General features: G+C 40.7%; 2 protein-coding genes across 11 annotated transcripts in view; one reads left to right on the top strand and one right to left on the bottom strand.

Moving 5' to 3' along the window:
* Positions 1–9,174, bottom strand: part of LOC127578698 (translocating chain-associated membrane protein 1-like 1) — a 109,848-nt gene extending 100,674 nt beyond the window's left edge. Inside the window, exon 1 of the mRNA XM_052031004.1 lies at positions 9,061–9,174. The gene's annotated coding sequence lies outside the window, so the exon portion shown is untranslated. The remainder of the gene's footprint in view (positions 1–9,060) is intronic.
* Positions 9,175–16,277: 7,103 nt separating this feature from the next.
* zmynd8 (zinc finger, MYND-type containing 8) overlaps positions 16,278–16,898 on the top strand; it is a 77,168-nt gene continuing 76,547 nt past the window's right edge. For 9 of the 10 annotated variants that reach the window (XM_052030989.1, XM_052030999.1, XM_052030994.1 and 6 more), the window contains exon 1: positions 16,312–16,358. In XM_052030989.1, the coding sequence (XP_051886949.1) occupies positions 16,345–16,358 (14 nt within the window). In that variant the 5' untranslated portion in view covers positions 16,312–16,344. Of the gene's footprint in view, positions 16,359–16,898 lie in introns of all 10 variants that reach the window. The other variant, XM_052031000.1, reaches the window with a different exon arrangement.

Below are 16,898 nucleotides of genomic sequence, written 5' to 3'. Positions count from 1 at the left end.
AAAAATAATTTGTTCATCCTTCTCTCTCAACCTATCTGCACCCTTTAACATAAATTGACCACACTATGGTGTCCTTCTCTAAAGCCTCCCACTGCCGCTCCTTCCCCCATGCACTTGCCTCGTTCTATTCTTATTGATACAGTTGCAATCAGAGGCTCACATATAAACACTTCTTTCCTCAAACCCAAACTATTACCATTGGCATTTCACGAGACGCAATTCATGACCACCTCATTTTTCTCATCCACATTCTGCTCCTTTCTGAACATAATCTGAAAACACAGCATTAATTTCCATATATTAACAGATGATACCCAGCTTTACCTCACCACCGCTTCTCTGGATCCCTCCTCTGACTCCAAATTGTCAGGCTGTTTATCTGGCATCCAGTACCAGATGATCAGAAATTTGAGAAAACTAAAGTTATTGCCTTCAGACCAGCCAGCAACATTGTTCCCCAGTTACTTCCTCCATCCATCTCACAGTCAGCTGTCAGAAAATGAACCAAATTATTTGCAACCTTGACGTTGTATTTGCCCCTGATTTAAGTTTTGTACATTATACACGTGTCAGCACTAAGATTGCCGATTTCCATCCTTGTAACTTTATGTAATTCCATCCCTTTCTCAAGCCATTTCCTGTTAAATCCCTGATTCATATATAAGTTACTACAAATGTGACCATTCAAATGCACTCCTGAATGGTCTCCCACCTTCTGCTCTTGAGGTCAGTTATAAACTTGAGATTATTCAAAATTCTGCTGCCTGAATCCAATGACATTCACCTAACTTTTTTGCTTGCTGGCTACTCTGGCTTCCAATTAAGCAATGCCATAATTTTAAGATTCTCTTCCTTGTTTACAAACCCCTTAATAGTCGTCTCTCACTAGCTCTGTCATCTCCTACAGCCCTATAAGCTTATAAAACATCTAATCTTCACAAATTCTGGACTCTTCCTCATCCTCAGATTTAATCACTTCACCATTGGTGTGGTGAATTTATCAGCTTAACCCTGTCCCTTATGCTTTGGATCTCAGTCACCAAATCTCTCTGCCTCTCATTCCTTTTGTTCCACCTTTATGACCTTCCCTAAAAGCTAGATTTTTTGAGCAAGCTTTGTTAATTTCCTTAAGTGCTTATGTGCAAGAGTGTATAATTTCCATCAAAAAAAACCTGTAAAGCACTTTGAGATTTTTTGTTACATTGAAAGGTTTATGTAAGTTAAAGTTGTTTAATTAAACAAGATATCAAGCAAATATCAAATTTAAGTGGTTGTCCACAGTAAACATTAATACCTGGTAATATGAGCTGCTATAATGCAAAAGTAAATCATAACTAACTTTGTGGATCAGTTCAGCATCACATTTTCACAATAGCTCTGCAGCTGATATTGGTATATGTTCCTCAGCATTCTCAGCAGTAGATGGTTGGCTTTGCTATTCTGCTTTAAAAAAAATGCACTTAAAATGTAAGATTGCTTTCTCTCTTTGATCCATTGTAAAAATAAACAAAGAACAACTTTTGAAGCTATCAGAAGGGTAAGTATGATCCACCAGGATGCTTGCTAATATGAACAAATGCACTCAAGAAAAAGATTTGAAATATTTGAGTCCATGTTCATTGCAAAGCTCATTATGACAGAAGTGATTAAAGTGAAAGAATAGAGCAGGCTGGATAGCAGTTGACTATTTCCTGTAGTTAAGGACTAAGGAAATAGGGTAGGTTAATATAATGAGAAAAATTTGCTTACCTGGAGAGTAAACATGGATTATTGGACTATAAAGCTCTATCTCCTTGTTGTGGCCTATGTATTTCTTTACAGGGGTGTAGATTGGATGAAAGTTCACCTTTTGGCATAATGCTCAGAAAACATGAGGATTTTTGTGGTACTCTATATTCATTTATGGGTATATGGCAAAGACCACATTTATTCCTCCTTAAAATTTGTCATTTGCAACTTAATGTGGTGAAGATCCTTCCATGGTGATAAGTGGGTTGCCAGGATTTTGACCCCATAACAATGAAGGAACATTAAAATGTCATAAAGTCATAAAATCATACACATGGGAACAGGCCCTATAACCCACTGGGTCCGTGCTGATCATCAATTACCTATTTACAATAACCTCACCACATTCTCATCAGCATATCAGGGGCTGTTTAGAGTAGCCAATTAACCAACTGACAAGTATGCCTTTGAAATACAGGAGGAAACCAGGGACCCAAAGGAAATCAACACTGTTCACAAGGAAAATGTTCAAACTCCACACTAACAGCACTAGGGGTTAAGTCTGAACTGGGTTACTGGAGCTATCAGGTAGCAGCTGTACTACTGTGCCACCCCATGAGGCATAAAACATTAAAGAGTACAGTTTTGTGCTGAGCAAATGTTTCAAAGTCAGGATGGTGTCTGACTTAAAAGGGGTTTCATGCAACTGCTACTTTTGTCCTTCTCTTTGAAAGAGGTTATGGGTTTAGTTGAAGCCATAGTATGTTGATATCTTATAGATAATATTTATGATATCCACCTTGTACTATTGGGGTGGTAGTTGATATATCAATCAATCTGACTGCTTTGGTCTGCATATGTCGAGTATGTTGGAGCTGTACTTATCCAGGCATCCAAACAAATGCCTCAACAACTTATCTCTCCCCACTATTCCTACATGGCAATAATAACTACACTTTGAAATTTCTCAACTGCCTGTAACAGGGACATCCCAAGGGCAAGAAAGGTGCTGTACAAATGAAAGTAATTTACAAAACATCAGGAAAAGTGCAGAAGAAACCCATCTGGGAATGCAGAGGTCCTGTTGTATCTTCATTATCGTCTTTTTGTTCTTCTCCCACCAGCAGCTGGCCACATAGAAAGGCTTCCTAGCCACCAGCATAGAAAAGTAGCACACAGGAGCAGGCCCTTCAGCCCACCATGTGTGTGCTGACCATAATCAGGTCCCAGCACTGATCCTTGCAGAACACCACTGGTTATAGACCTCCAGTTTAAAAAACACCAATCAATCCTTTTATCCTTGGGTGACCATTTTAGCAAGAATATACACATTAACGTTTCTCAAGGACAAATTAGGATGATATATTCTGTGAGATAAGGTGTCCAACTTAATACTTGGCATAAATTTCACCATTCGTTGAAGAATGACATAGCCTCAGAACAAACTATATAGTTCCATTATTTGGTCAGCCAAAGCTGATATAAACTGTCTCCCGTAAGGGAATTTATATCTCTTTAACTCATACCCAGCGTGCGTTTGTCACTGGTAAGGCAAACGTTTATTACTATTTTGCTTTTGAGAAGGTGGTGATGAGCTGTTCACTTGAACCATTCCAGGTGGTGTGGTGAATTTATTTCCATGGTACAGTTCAATAATGAGTTCCAACATTTAGACCCTGTGATGAGACAGGATTGGTGAGGTACGATTGTGGTGCACCATTGGTGGAGGGAGTGAGTTTTGGGGGGGGGGGGGAAGGTGTGAATGGCATACCCATCTAGTGGAGTGCTTTGTCATAGATGGTGTCAAGCGACTTACTGAAACTTTCGTCATCCAGGCGAATGGAGAGTAATTCCTTCATACTGTTGAATTATGTCTTGTAGATACTGGAAAGTCAGGAGCTGACTCACTTACTGTAGGACACCCAATATATGATCTGCTCTTGTGACCCAATGTTAATGCTGATGGTGCAGTTGAATTTCTGGTTCACAGTGACCTCCAGGTAATTTATGGTGGGGACTCAATGATGGTAATGCTGTTTAATGTCAATGGTAGGTGGCCAAGGCTATCATGTGTTGGAGATGGTCTTTGCCTCGATCTTAAGTGGGTGCAAATGTATCTCACCATTTATAAACCCATTGCTGAATGTTACTAAGTCTTCTTGTATGTAGACATGGTTGCTTTGTTTTCTCAGGAGTTGCAAATGGAAATGAACATTGTACAATCATTGGCAAATTTCCATTTCTAACATGATGGAAAGAAGGTCATTAATATGGCAGCTGAGGATGGTTGGCTCAGGACATTGTCCTGAGGAGCTGCTGCAGCAATATTCTGGGGCTGAGCTAATTGATCTCTGATAGCTGTAATGATCATCCTTCTTACAGGGTATGATGAGCCACTTGAACATTTTCTCTTGATTCCCATCTGCTTCAGTTTTACTATGGCTCCTTGATACCATACAAGGCCAAGTGCTGCATTCTTGGATTCAACTCTTTCGTCCATGTTTGGACCAACGCAGAAATGAGGTCTTGAGCTTGGTAATCCCTTCGGTGAGCAAAATGTTGGTGAGTAAGTGCCTTCACCATCTTCTATCACCTTTCTGCTTATTCTCGGTAGACTAATGAGATGGCAATTATATAGATAGGATTTGGCGGCACGGTAGCATAGTGGTTAGCGTAATGCTATTACAGTGCCAGCGACTTGGGTTCAATTCCCGCCGCTGTCTGTAAGGAGTTTGTACGTTCTCCCTGTGTCTGCTTGGGTTTCCTCTGGGTGCTCCGGTTTCCTCCCACATTCCAAAGACGTATGGGTTAGGAGCTGTGGGCATGCTATGTTGGCACCAGAAGAGTGGCGACACTTGCGGGCTACCCCCAGCACATTCTTAGCAATGCAAAAGGACATATTTCACTGTGTGTTACGATGTGCATGTGACTAACAAATAAATATCTTTTGTCAAAAGGACACATATGAATAATGTTCAACACTGTCAACAGGTTTCCAGTGTTGTAGCTGTACAGGAACAGCTTTACTAGAGGAGCAATTTTGTGTCTTCAATCATCACAGCCAGAATATTCCTCATCCCCAGTTCTCCATCCTTTACTTGAATCTATTTACATGGCCTACTATCACCAGAACAGTATTGATGAATGAACTCAGAACCATTTGGACTAGATTCCCCTAAGTTCAGGAAACAGAGAGATCTCTCAAATCATACCCTTTGAAAGTATCCACTAGAATTTCTAATGGGAATTCCTTCATGTGTCTCATCTTAAAGTCTATTTTTTTTATCAACTTCAGATGGAGAGCTGGGCACAGCTGGAAAGAAATATTTAACTGAGGCAGCAAAGCACGTCAGCAATCAACATGCCAGACCCATGTTGTGTGGAAATCACATTTAATGATGTGTAAAACTTAAGACCTTTTTAGCATCTATGCAGAAAAGAGCTGCATGTCTTGAGTTTTGTTATTTCGTTCGTTCAGTTTTGCTGCCATGGTTTATGATGCCACAAGCAGTTATATTGATTAAGTATCCTTTTAATTCATTTGCTTGAATAGATTACTATTAGTAAAGTTATTTAAAGCAACCTACTTGTTGCAGAATTACGTAATGTTGCAGCAATTTCAACACCTGGTATAGCTTGAGAGTGTGAGAATATGTATATAGAATAGTGTAGCATATGTAAGAGTTATTGTACTTTAAGAACTGTGTGTTCCATGTGGAATACCATAAATCTTGATACATTGTTAGATCAATCACGACTGTTATTTGCAAGCTATTGCCTTCAGTAAAGGATTGTTTATTGTTAGCTCCACCTCTAATATTTCCAAAGAACCTTTAGCTGCTACATTGGTGATGATAATATGGGGAGTGCTTGTGAATCAAGTGTGAGGTTAGTTGTGAAAGGGTTCTTTGGGTAGCATAATGATGATGGCAGGCAATGGACATTTCAGATATTTTGGAAAGCTTGAGAAATGCAACCAGCAGGGCTGGATGCATACAAGATATCAGTGAGTCTATTGGTGCCACAAGCTGCAGATGAGGATGTTGTAAAAACTTTGGAGGAGTGTTTTAATTCACACCTTCAGAGATTTTCAAAGGATAGAAGTTTGGCACATGGAATGGGGACCAAAGGAAACAGCTGGCAAACATGTGGTCAGGCTAAGATACTGGCAAAATAGTGTAATTTCCAGACCTTTTAGATCAGGTGAACACCGAACACTTGAGGTGGCATGTAAAATGGCTACCAGTATGTAAGTGATAACATGAGATGGCTGGTACTGATAGGATATGACTAGCTAGCTAAGGCCATTGCATTTCAATGTGGCATCATAGTTATGGATCTGCAGAAGGTTTGGTACAATATGAGCAGCTTTCATCGACTCATACAGTGCTATTGTTTGGGAACAAGGCCCACAATCACAATTGTCTGGGAAATAACACTTCTTCCCTGTAAAGAGAGGAACTGTCTGGAAATTTTTAAAGAGAATGGGGTGTTTGCGAAGGTCCAACAAAGTGTTTGCACCTTATTACTGGTGGTCCCCAGGGCATGATTATGTGGGGCTTACAAAGATACTCTAAGCAGAACTATTGATAATGAGTAGTATCTACAGCCAACCTCACAAGATTTATTTGTCAGTATCAAGATGGACCTGTCCCACCATGTATGCACAGTTGAATGTGGACTTGGAGTCAGAACTACATAAAACTAAAGAAAGAGAAATAACAGACTGCAGATGCTGGAATCTAGATGAAAAACACTATGATGCTGGAGGAACTCAGCAGGCCAGGCAGCATAAAACTACATAAAACTAATATACATAAGGGGTTGTATGCATCCACCAAGTTACATTTGGCATTAAGTCAGCCCCAAAGGTTTTTCATTTCGAAAAGGATAAAAGGAGTGCATGTAATCAAGATGATATTCTCATTGCCACAGATAGAAAGAAGAGCACTTAAAGGTGCAGTGAAAGGTAGTTAGCAGGGTACAAAAAGATTATATACAGCTGAAATGGAACAAATTGTAGAGAATGAAATTGTCAGTTTGGGGTTCAGAATCAACAGGAATAGACAGAGATCTGTATGGAAATATTGGCTATTGTTTTGGGTGCACTCTTTCCTTGAATGCTTAACTAGTACTCAAATAATGTACCAAAGTTAGTGACTATAACTGAGTCCCCTTCACAAGTTATTACACAAAGGGAAGCCCTGGCTCCGGGGAGAAGAACAGTGGAAGGGCAGATAAGTGAGTAGAGCCAAGCTCAATAATGAACCTTTTCCAGTCCATTATGACTTGCACAAACCATTACCTATGTCATGTGATCCTCCAGCTGTGTTAATATTGCTGAATTCCTAAAGTGAGAAAATCATCCATGTTACACATCAAATCCCAAGGCAAACAAATGTTCTCTGAACAACCACATTGTTACCAAAAAATGAATAAACTAAATACATGAGGCCTAAAGTGAAAACAGACCCTCCTGTTACCATGGAAACAACTATGGAACAAATCGAAAAAACTCTCTCACTACCTAATATATTCTAATACATTCTAATCATGTCACATATTCTGTGCATTATATCATCTGTATACTAAATGTTGCCTTCTCTTAAACTTAGAGTAGTTATCCGAGGGCCGTGGGTTTGAATCCTGAAATGGATAAGTTATTTCAATATCTTATAAAGTAGGGAAGAAAGGAAACGGAAGTGTTGTAATAATGCTCTCCACACTGCTTCAGTTCCAGACTCTGAATATTTCTCCCTGTTGAAAGTTGATTATTTGTATCCTAGACATGGTATAAGCAGTTAGCTACATTAAAGCTTAATAAATTGCTGTTTAATCCTTGACTGCAACATTGTTTCTGGTTCTGCCCACCCATACTTCAGGAGGAATAAAGAAGCACTGAAGGGGCCACAGAGATTCACCAATGATCAGGGAGAGGACACTTTGATTAGATCAAGAGACCAGAAAAAGCCAGAATAAAAGAAGAAATTTCAAGAAATATTCAGCAAATCAGACAGTGTCTGTGGGGAGGGAAACAGAAACAAAACTGAAGTTGTTCTCCTCAGAGCAGACAAGAATTGTAGTCTGCAGCACATTTGTTTCATTTTTTCAAAATCATAAGACTTGTTGACTTGGTACTTTTTGCCTTTTGTTTTGTGAAAGATGTAGATAAACATTAGTCAATGGGGGGGGAGGGACTTAGTTTACAAGTTTAAAGGTGGTGACAAAAGAAAGAATGGAACCAACAATAGACAGATCTCCAGGATCTAATGATTTCCACCACAAAAATAAGGAAATTGGCAGATGCATCAGTCATTACTTTCCAAAGCAATCTAAATGCAAGAATTGTGCTTTAGGATTGGAAAGTTATTATTATTATTACTGTTATTTAGAATGGGAGTGGAAGGAGAAGCTAGGTAATTTTGGACTTCTCAGTGTAATGTTAATCATAAAGAAATTACAGACATATATCTTCTGAGACAGAGACCTCACCATTAACCTCAGCCTCCTTCCCTCCTTCTAACATGCCCCAGTCTGTTGCTCCCTTTCTCCTGATTGGTATTCTTTTCCTTTGTCCCACTAAACCCTAATCCCATAGTCTCTACTCCCACTTGTTACACTTTTCCTTACACCTGTTCATTTGATGAAATGGGATGAAAAAAAATTGCTTTTTTACTTGGAATTCACAGGATAAAAACAGGTCACTTGGATCATCTGAACCATGTTCATGGCTTTGATCCATTTGATCTCATCCTTTCCAAATGCCAGACCAACCATCTTCACAATATAACATTCAACAATTTCTCAAATAGTCAACATCTGAACAACCTGTACCAGGTGTTGATTATTCTATGCATATTTTATAATCCTGAAGTTGTGTCCACACACTCTACTTCCTTCAGGAAGAAAAATTCTTGAAAGATTGGCCAGGCTGGGCTTTAATTGTCTGGAAAAAGAAACTGAGGCATGGCCTAACAGAAGTCATTAGAAACCTGAAAGGATTTGATATCGTAGACACTGGAAAGAAGATTTTGCTTGTGTGGAAGTCCAAAATTAGGGCCTATTAGAATTAAAGTGTAAAAAAATTTTGCTCTTTGAAGCGGTTGAGGCTGTTGCCAATTCGAAACAGCTCCTGATAACCCACTCCAGGCAATGACTTTGCCAAATAACTATACTTCTTTATTAGTCACGATTAGCTCAAACAACTCAAAGATTCACTGTGTAGTTCAAACAATACTAATTAACTCTTTAGTTATTTAACTCTTTCAGTTACACAACTCTTTAGTTTATTGTCATAACTTGCAAAACCTACAACATGTATCTACATGTTACCTGCTCAGAGGGACCTGGCCGGGGTTCTGCTCTGATTCTCAGACTCGGGGTCTTCTTCTGCAATGGTTGGTCTCCGGAGTCACTGCTGTTGGTTCTCATTTGAGGCACCTTTTAATCCATTCCTTTGCCTACCTCCTGCACCTTGTTTTGGCTCTTTCAAATTTCTGTTGACACTGTTTTGTAACCACTTTAGCCACCTGGTCCCCAATTACCAAGGTGTCTGCTTATGCTCCTATAGTTTACCAGACTGTCCCTGGTACATGGTGCCCCAAAATGTCTGTTCATATCAGAACATCCTTATCTGCTTTCTCTGTGCTCAGTGGTAGAGGAATGTTCAACATGCTATAAAGCTGTCTCAGCTATGCTCCCACACCAACACTAACCAGGTGACCTAATGTCAGCATGACCCCATTACACACAGTCCTACTTCATGTTGACTAGGTCTCTTTGTTTCTAATCCTTCTATTTAACTCTTTCTCTCTCTCGACTGTCAACAAGGCTAATGCATAGATGCATTGAGACAGAAATTGAATAATTACAGGAGAGAAGAAAGATCACAAGGATATGTTGCCAGGATGAGACGAAATGCATAGACTGGAACAAGATTTTAATGGTAGACTGTTATGGAAAGTTAGATCGCGTGGGATCCAGGGAGAGCTAACTAATTGGATACAGAATTTGCTGATGGTAGGAGGCTGAGGGTAATGATGGAAGGTTGTTTTTCAGACTGGAGGCCTGTGACTAGTGGTATTCCCCAGGGCTTGGTGCTAGGTCCATTGCTATTTGTCATCTATATCAATGATTTGGATGAGAATGTACAAGGCATAGTTGATAAGTTTGCAGATGACACTAAAATAGGTGGTGTCGTTGACAGCGAAGGTGGTTATCAGGATTTACAGAGGGATCTTGATCAGCTGGGTAAGTGATCCGAGGAACGGCAGGTGGCATTTAATTTGGATAAGTGTGAGGTGTTGCATTTTGGGAAGACAAATGAGGGTAGGACTTTCACAGCGAACAGTAGGGCCCTGGGGAGTGTTGTAGAACAGAGGGACCTAGGAGTACACCTGTGGTGTGGCAGGTAGACAGGGTGGTGAAGTAGGCTTTTGGAACACTGGCCGTCATCAGTCAGGGCATTGAGTATAGAAGCTGGAATGTTATATTGCAGTTGTACAAGATGTTGGTGAGGCCACATTTGGAATACTGTGTTCAGTTTTGGTCACCCTGCTGTAGGAAATATGCCATTAAACTGGAAAGAGTTCAAAGGAGATTAACGAGGATGTTGCTGGGACTTGAGGGACTGAGTTATGGAGGGAGGTTGAGCAGGTTGGGACTTTTATCTTTGGAGCATCGGAGAATGAGGTGTGATCTTATAGAGGTGTATAAAATTATGAGGGGCACAGATAGGGTGAATGCACACAGTCTTTTTCCCAGGGTAGGGGAATCAAGAACTAGAGGGCATAAGTTTAAAGTGAGAGGGGAGAGATTTAATAGGAACCTGAGGGGCAACATTTTCACCTAGAGAGTAGTCAGTATATGGATTGAGTAGCCGGAAGAAGTGGTTGAGGCAGGTACATTAACAACATTTAAAAGGTACTTGGACAGGTACATAGGTAGGAAAGATTTAGAGGGATATGGGCCAAATGAAGGCAAATGGGATGAGCTTAGATGGGAATCTTGGTCAGCATGGACCAGTTGGGCTGAAGGGCCTGTTTCTGTGCTCTATGACTCCATGAATATATACAGTGGCATGCTGTAAGCTCTGTAATTCTGTGAAATTTCTTGGTATATCTGGCAGTATTTTTACTTTTAGCTGTGATTAAAAAGTGTCAACTGAAATCAGCAACAAGGTGATGTCATTTTTCAGCTGATTACATCATGGTGAAATCTTCACAATGTTCCAAATTACTGTAGAGCCAAATTGAACCCAGTATCTGGATAGACAGTTGAGTAGCTACTGTGATGATTCAGCTGGCTTTGTGGTTGCAATATTAAACTTTGTGTTTGAGCAAGCAAATGAGACTCCCTCTGGAAAGCAGCAGGATCCTTTAATTAAATGGCAGTTGACTTCCTGGTTGTCCAGCTGCAAACTTAACATGAGGAGGGCTGCATGGAAGTTTTCCTGGCAGACAAGTGTTGCAGCAAAAGTATTTAGACAAGAAATTGGATGGAATGTTCTATGTATGGGCATGCTATGTTGGCACCAGAAGCGTGGCGACACTTGCGGGCTGCCCCCAGAACACTATGCAAAAGATCATCTCACTGTGTTCCGATGTACATGTGACTAATAAAGATATCTTATCTTAATATCGATCTGTTTTCCTCTCCTAGTGAACCAGGAGAAGCTCCTTTGCTCCTATGGGCCTCTCAAGGAATTCTTAAACCTATTCTTCTCCAGGGTTTCTTCTATGAACCTGTTTTGGCCTCCTAAACATTAATGAAAACCAAGCTACACATTACCCTTTCTCTGAGCCCATCTCTTTACTGGTTTCACTCCTATTTCCCCTATCCGGCTTTTACTAGAAGGCAATCAGCTGCAAAATGTCATCATCATGTTGCTGATCGATAATTTTTTGTTAGATATTGAGGGAATGAAGGGATATGGGGTTAGTGCGGCAAAGTGGTACTGAGATAAAAGTTTAGTCATGACATGTCTGAGTGGTGGAACAGGCATGAGGAGTTGGATGGCCTACTTCTTATGTTTTTATTGTGTTCCAGAAAATCCAGTTGAGATACGTTCCAGTATCGCATTCTTTGTTCTGATAGACTGTTCCGAGTAACCTGTTGATCATCCATCTATTTGGCTAGATAACATTTCAAATGATTTCCTCTCCATGACAACACGTGTGCGCGCGCCCACACACACACACACACACACACACACACACACACACACACACACACACACACACACACACACACACACACACACACTCATCGGTATCTTTCTCTTCTAGTTCCTTTCCTCCATTGCCCCTGCTTAATGAAATTGCTTTTGTTTGGTTCAATCCCATGCCACGTGATTTTAGCCAGAGTATCTCCATCAATGAGATCTTTGCCAACTTTGCACTGCCATTTCTGGCTTCCTGCTTTCACGGTCTCATTCTGTGCCAGACCAAAATTGTTCAATGACATGGACCAACTCTTGTCAGTGCACTAATGTGTGGTCATGATTAACCTGCAATTTCATTCAGTTGAACATTAGAAAGATGAAGAACTATTTTTACTCCTTGGCAGAAACATAATATATCTGTCAACAATTCCTTTCCCAATCTTAAACACCATCAGACATTTCGTAATCTCAGCACACTATTTCTGCCTTGTACCTCTCCCCCACAAACATCACCTACCTTAACCTCTCTTAGCGTTAACTGTCTCTTCATTCAGCTCTGCTCATCTGCTAGTCAAACCCTCATCCACGGCTTATTAGCTTCAGAATTAATTATTGCAATGCTTTGCTGGCTTACTTGGCATCCTGCCTGACTGTAAACTTCACCTTATCCATTACCATGAAGTACCTAGCTTCTTTCATTACCTCTGTCCTTGCTGACCTCAGCTGGTTCCTGGTCCTGCAGTACCACACATTGAAAATTGTAATGGGGAAAATGGGGAAATCTATTACGAAGGAAGGGATAACAGGGGACCTATAAAAATAATTATAGGGTTGAACAGAGTCGGCATGGATTTATGAAAGGGAGATCACATTTGTCGAATATGTTAAAGTTTTTTGAGGTGTAAGTAGCAGAAGATACAAGAGGAAACCAGTCGATTCTGTGCATTTGGTATTTCGGAATGCATCCAATAAGGTACCACCCAAGAGTTTATGAACTGAAATGAAAGGTGCGGCACAATGGCGAAGCAGGGAGTGCTGCTACCTCACAGCTTCAGTGACCTGAGCTCCCTCCTGAGCTCCAGTGCTCTCAGTGTGGAGTTTGCATATTCTCCTTGTGACCTTATGGGATTTCCCTGTGTGTCCGGGTTTTCTCCCACATCCAAAAGACATGTCCTCCTATGCCATCACTTTCTTTAAGATGTGGTAGACGCGGGTTCAATTGTAACATTTAAGAGAGTTTTGGATAGGTACATGGATGGGAGGGGTTTGGAGGGATATGGTCCAGGTGCAAGTAGATGGCACTAGGCAGAATATCAGGTTGGCATGGACTTGATGGGCCAAAGGGCCTGTTTCTATGCTGTAGTGCTCTATGACTCTACATGCTAGTTGGTAGGTTAATTGGCTACTGTAAATTACCCCTAGTTTAGATGGGTGGTCAAGAGAACCGCAGGGATGTTAATGGACATCTGAGAGAGAATAGGTTACAGGGAAATGAGATTGATGGGATTGCTCTGAGATAGAGCATTGAGTGAATGAGCTGAAAGGCCTCTTTCTGTGCAGTAATGAAATATGAAAGATATCATTGTGGATAGGGGATCAAATATATCCATGTTTTCTGACGTTACTAAGCTAGGTGATAGAATGGGCTGCTGGAGGATCTTTCAGTGGGATCCAGACAGATTAAGTAATGGCTGAGTTCATGCCTTGGAATATAATGAGTTCTTCTACTTTGCCGGAAAGAAAAAGGAAACACGCAATGCTTTTTGAATGGTAATAAATTGAAAGGCGGTGGTGTTACAGTGACAAGAGATGAGAAGAAATTTCTTCACTGGAGGGTGGTGAATCTTTTGGAATTCTCCATCGCTGGGCTGCAGAAGCTCAGACACTGATTATATCCAAGACAGGAACTGATGGATTCTTAAACAATAAGGAAATCAAGGGAAATGGGTTTAGTGTGGGAATGTGGCACTGAGGTAAAGTATCAACCAGGATCTTATTAAATGGCAGAGCAGATAAGAGGGACTGCATTGTCAACTCCTTTTGTTATGTTCTATACCCTTAAAGACCTTGTTTCTTTTTGTGAACGTTTCATTCTACTGACTCCCATTCCAACATATTTGTTTTCAACTGTCTGGGCACTGGAATTGCATCCCTCAATTTTCCTGTCTCACCTATGCCACCATTTTCTTTGATGTTCCTTAAGACAGCTCTATAGCAGACACAATTTTTCTGGCTCTCCACTGGAGCACCTGGACAACAGGAAAACATACGTCAGGGTGCTGTTTATCGATTACAGCTCGGTGTTCAACACTATCATCCCCTCAGTACTAATCAACAAGCTTCCAAACCTGGGCCTCTGTACTTCCTTCTGCAAATGGATCCTTGACTTCCTTATTTGGAGACCACAGTCAGTGTGGATCGGTAGTAATATCTCCTCTTCACTGACAATCAACACAGGTGCACTTCAAGGATGCATGCTTAGCCCACTGCTCTACTCTCTCTACACTCCTGACTGTGTGGCTAAGCACAGCTCAAGTGCCACCTATAACTTCACCGACGACACCACTGTTGTTGGTAGAATCTCAGATGGCAATGAGGAGGCGTACAGGAGTGAGATAGATCGGCTGGCTGAGTGGTGTTGCAACAACAACCTTGCACTCAACGTCATCAAGACCAAGGAATTGATTGTGGATTTCAGGAAGAGGAAGCCAGGAGTACACACGCCAGTCGAATTTGAGGGGTCAGCAGTGGAATGGGTGAGCAGCTCCTGGACATCAACATCTTGGAGGATCTATCCTGGGCCTAACATATTGATGCAATCACAAAGAAGGCATGCCAGTGGCTCTACTTCATTAGGAGTTTGAGGAGATTGGGTATGTCACAAAAGACTCTTACAAATTTCTATAGATGTATGGTGGAGGGCATTCTGACTAGTTGCATCACAGCGTGGTATGGAGGCTCCAATGTGCAGGATCGCAAGAGGCCGCAGAGGGTTGTAGACTCAGCCAGCTCCATCACAGGCACAACTCTCCCCACCATCGGGGACATCTTCAAGAGGTGATGCTTCAAGAATGAGGCATCCATCACCATCCAAGGCATGCCTTCTTCTCATTACTACCTTTGGGGAGGAGGTATAGGAACCTGAAGACTCGCACTCAATGATTCAGGAACAGCTTCTTCCCCTCCGCCATCAGATTTCTGAATGATCCATGAAAGCCACGAACGCTACCCTGTAATTCCTTTTCTTTGCACTATTTATTTATTTTTGTAATTTATAGTAATTTTGTATCTTTGCACTGTACTGCTGCTGCTGCAAAACAACAAATTTTGCATCATAGAAATCAGTGGTAATAAATCTGATTTGGATCCTGATTCCGACTTACACAGTGTAAGAAACAGGAACAAGAGTTGGCCTTACCACCCCTTGGGCCTGCTCTGCCAGTCAATAAGATCATGATTGATTTGATCATGGCTGCAAATTGAGTTTCCTGCCTGTTTCCCCGACCCCCTTCTCCGTTACTTTCCAAAAATATATTTGTTTCAGCCTTGAACATATTCTATGACTCCACTTCAACAGTTCTCCAGGGAAGAGAATTCCAAAGGTTCCCAACCTTCTGAGAGAAGCTTCTCCTCATTTCCATCTTTAATCATTGATTCTTTATGTTGAAACTTCATCCCTTAGCTCCAAATAACCCACAAGAGGAAACATCCCCTCAGAGTCTACCACATCAGGGCCCTCAATGTGGCCTTCTTTGGTTCAGCATCCATTCTTCTTTTAATTTCACCTCTGTAAAAGCACCTTGGGGTGTTTTTCTCTGTTAAAAGGGCCATATAAATTCAAGATGTTGACTGTGTATTGCAATACTGCATTTTGTTTTAACAAATGCCTTCCATTTCTAATATAGTTACATTATTGGAAAAAGTTGTCTTTCGCTGATAACTTTGTGCTGTTGGTATTTTTTTTAAACAGCTTGAGACATTGGAGCATTCACAGTTATTTGACTAACACAGGGAAATTCTTTTATTTACAAAATGCAGTTCTTGTCATTTTACATTCAGGGAAAAGGACAATAACAGTAAGCTAATCTGTTAAAATGAGCTGCCACAGTACAACAGGACATTCCTAGCTGTCTAGAATTAAACAACAGTTTGATATGAGTTGGCTTCTTTGATATCTTTGCTTTCTGCTTCTGAAACTGAGCCAAGCTTTGAATTTAAATTCTTTTCACAGAATGGTGTCTGTCTGCAAATGCTGTGCAGAAGTAACCATTCAGGAAGTGTATGAGCCAATCAGCTTCAATTTTATATGCTGGTAAAGAAGCTCGTCCAATTGCATTTGAGATACTTTGGAGACTGACAGATCATCAAGCTTATGTGCCAAGCCCTTCTCTGACTACTGGGTTACTGTCCACCATGTTTTTTTAAGTATTGACTTAACCCTGTGTTACAGTACAATGCAACCACAGAGGTAAGCAGCAAACAGTTTCTTTTATGTACTTTTAAAGTGTTAAAGATTGTTTCCATTTACTTTTATGGTCTCACTGTTATAAAAACTAGCAGTCCCAGTAGTTTTAGTAGTTACAGTGACAGAGTTTTTACTTTTTGCTTCCCTTGGTCACATGTTAGTGCCATCTTGTTCAGTACTGACTCTGTTTAAAGTGTAATCATCTGTGTTATTATAAATATTCCTTAAGAAGGGAGAATTGACTTCTGGTTCACAGAGTTTTGATCCTCACTAATCAATTATAGTGGCCTTCTCTTTAACAGAAGGTCCTTGCCCTATTGTGTAGCAGAGTCACATGCCTGTTGGTGGGCAAATAGAAGAAGCAGTACAGAAGCAGGCTACTGCCCTACAGGGAATCAAGGCAGGCTATAGCTAGTTTGAATTGCAAACAAGATCACCCTCGTCACTAAGAAGGTAGGATACAAATTGTACTGTTACACTTAAAATCAGATCTGCTCCTCTGACAATATAGTTCATCATATCTCTTTTTAGTGTCAAGACAAA

Source organism: Pristis pectinata, chromosome 16, assembly GCF_009764475.1.
Source record: "Pristis pectinata isolate sPriPec2 chromosome 16, sPriPec2.1.pri, whole genome shotgun sequence".
Classification (NCBI taxonomy): Eukaryota; Metazoa; Chordata; class Chondrichthyes; order Rhinopristiformes; family Pristidae; genus Pristis; species Pristis pectinata.
Note: the sequence above shows the minus strand (reverse complement) of the source record. Positions and strands in the feature narration are given on the sequence as shown.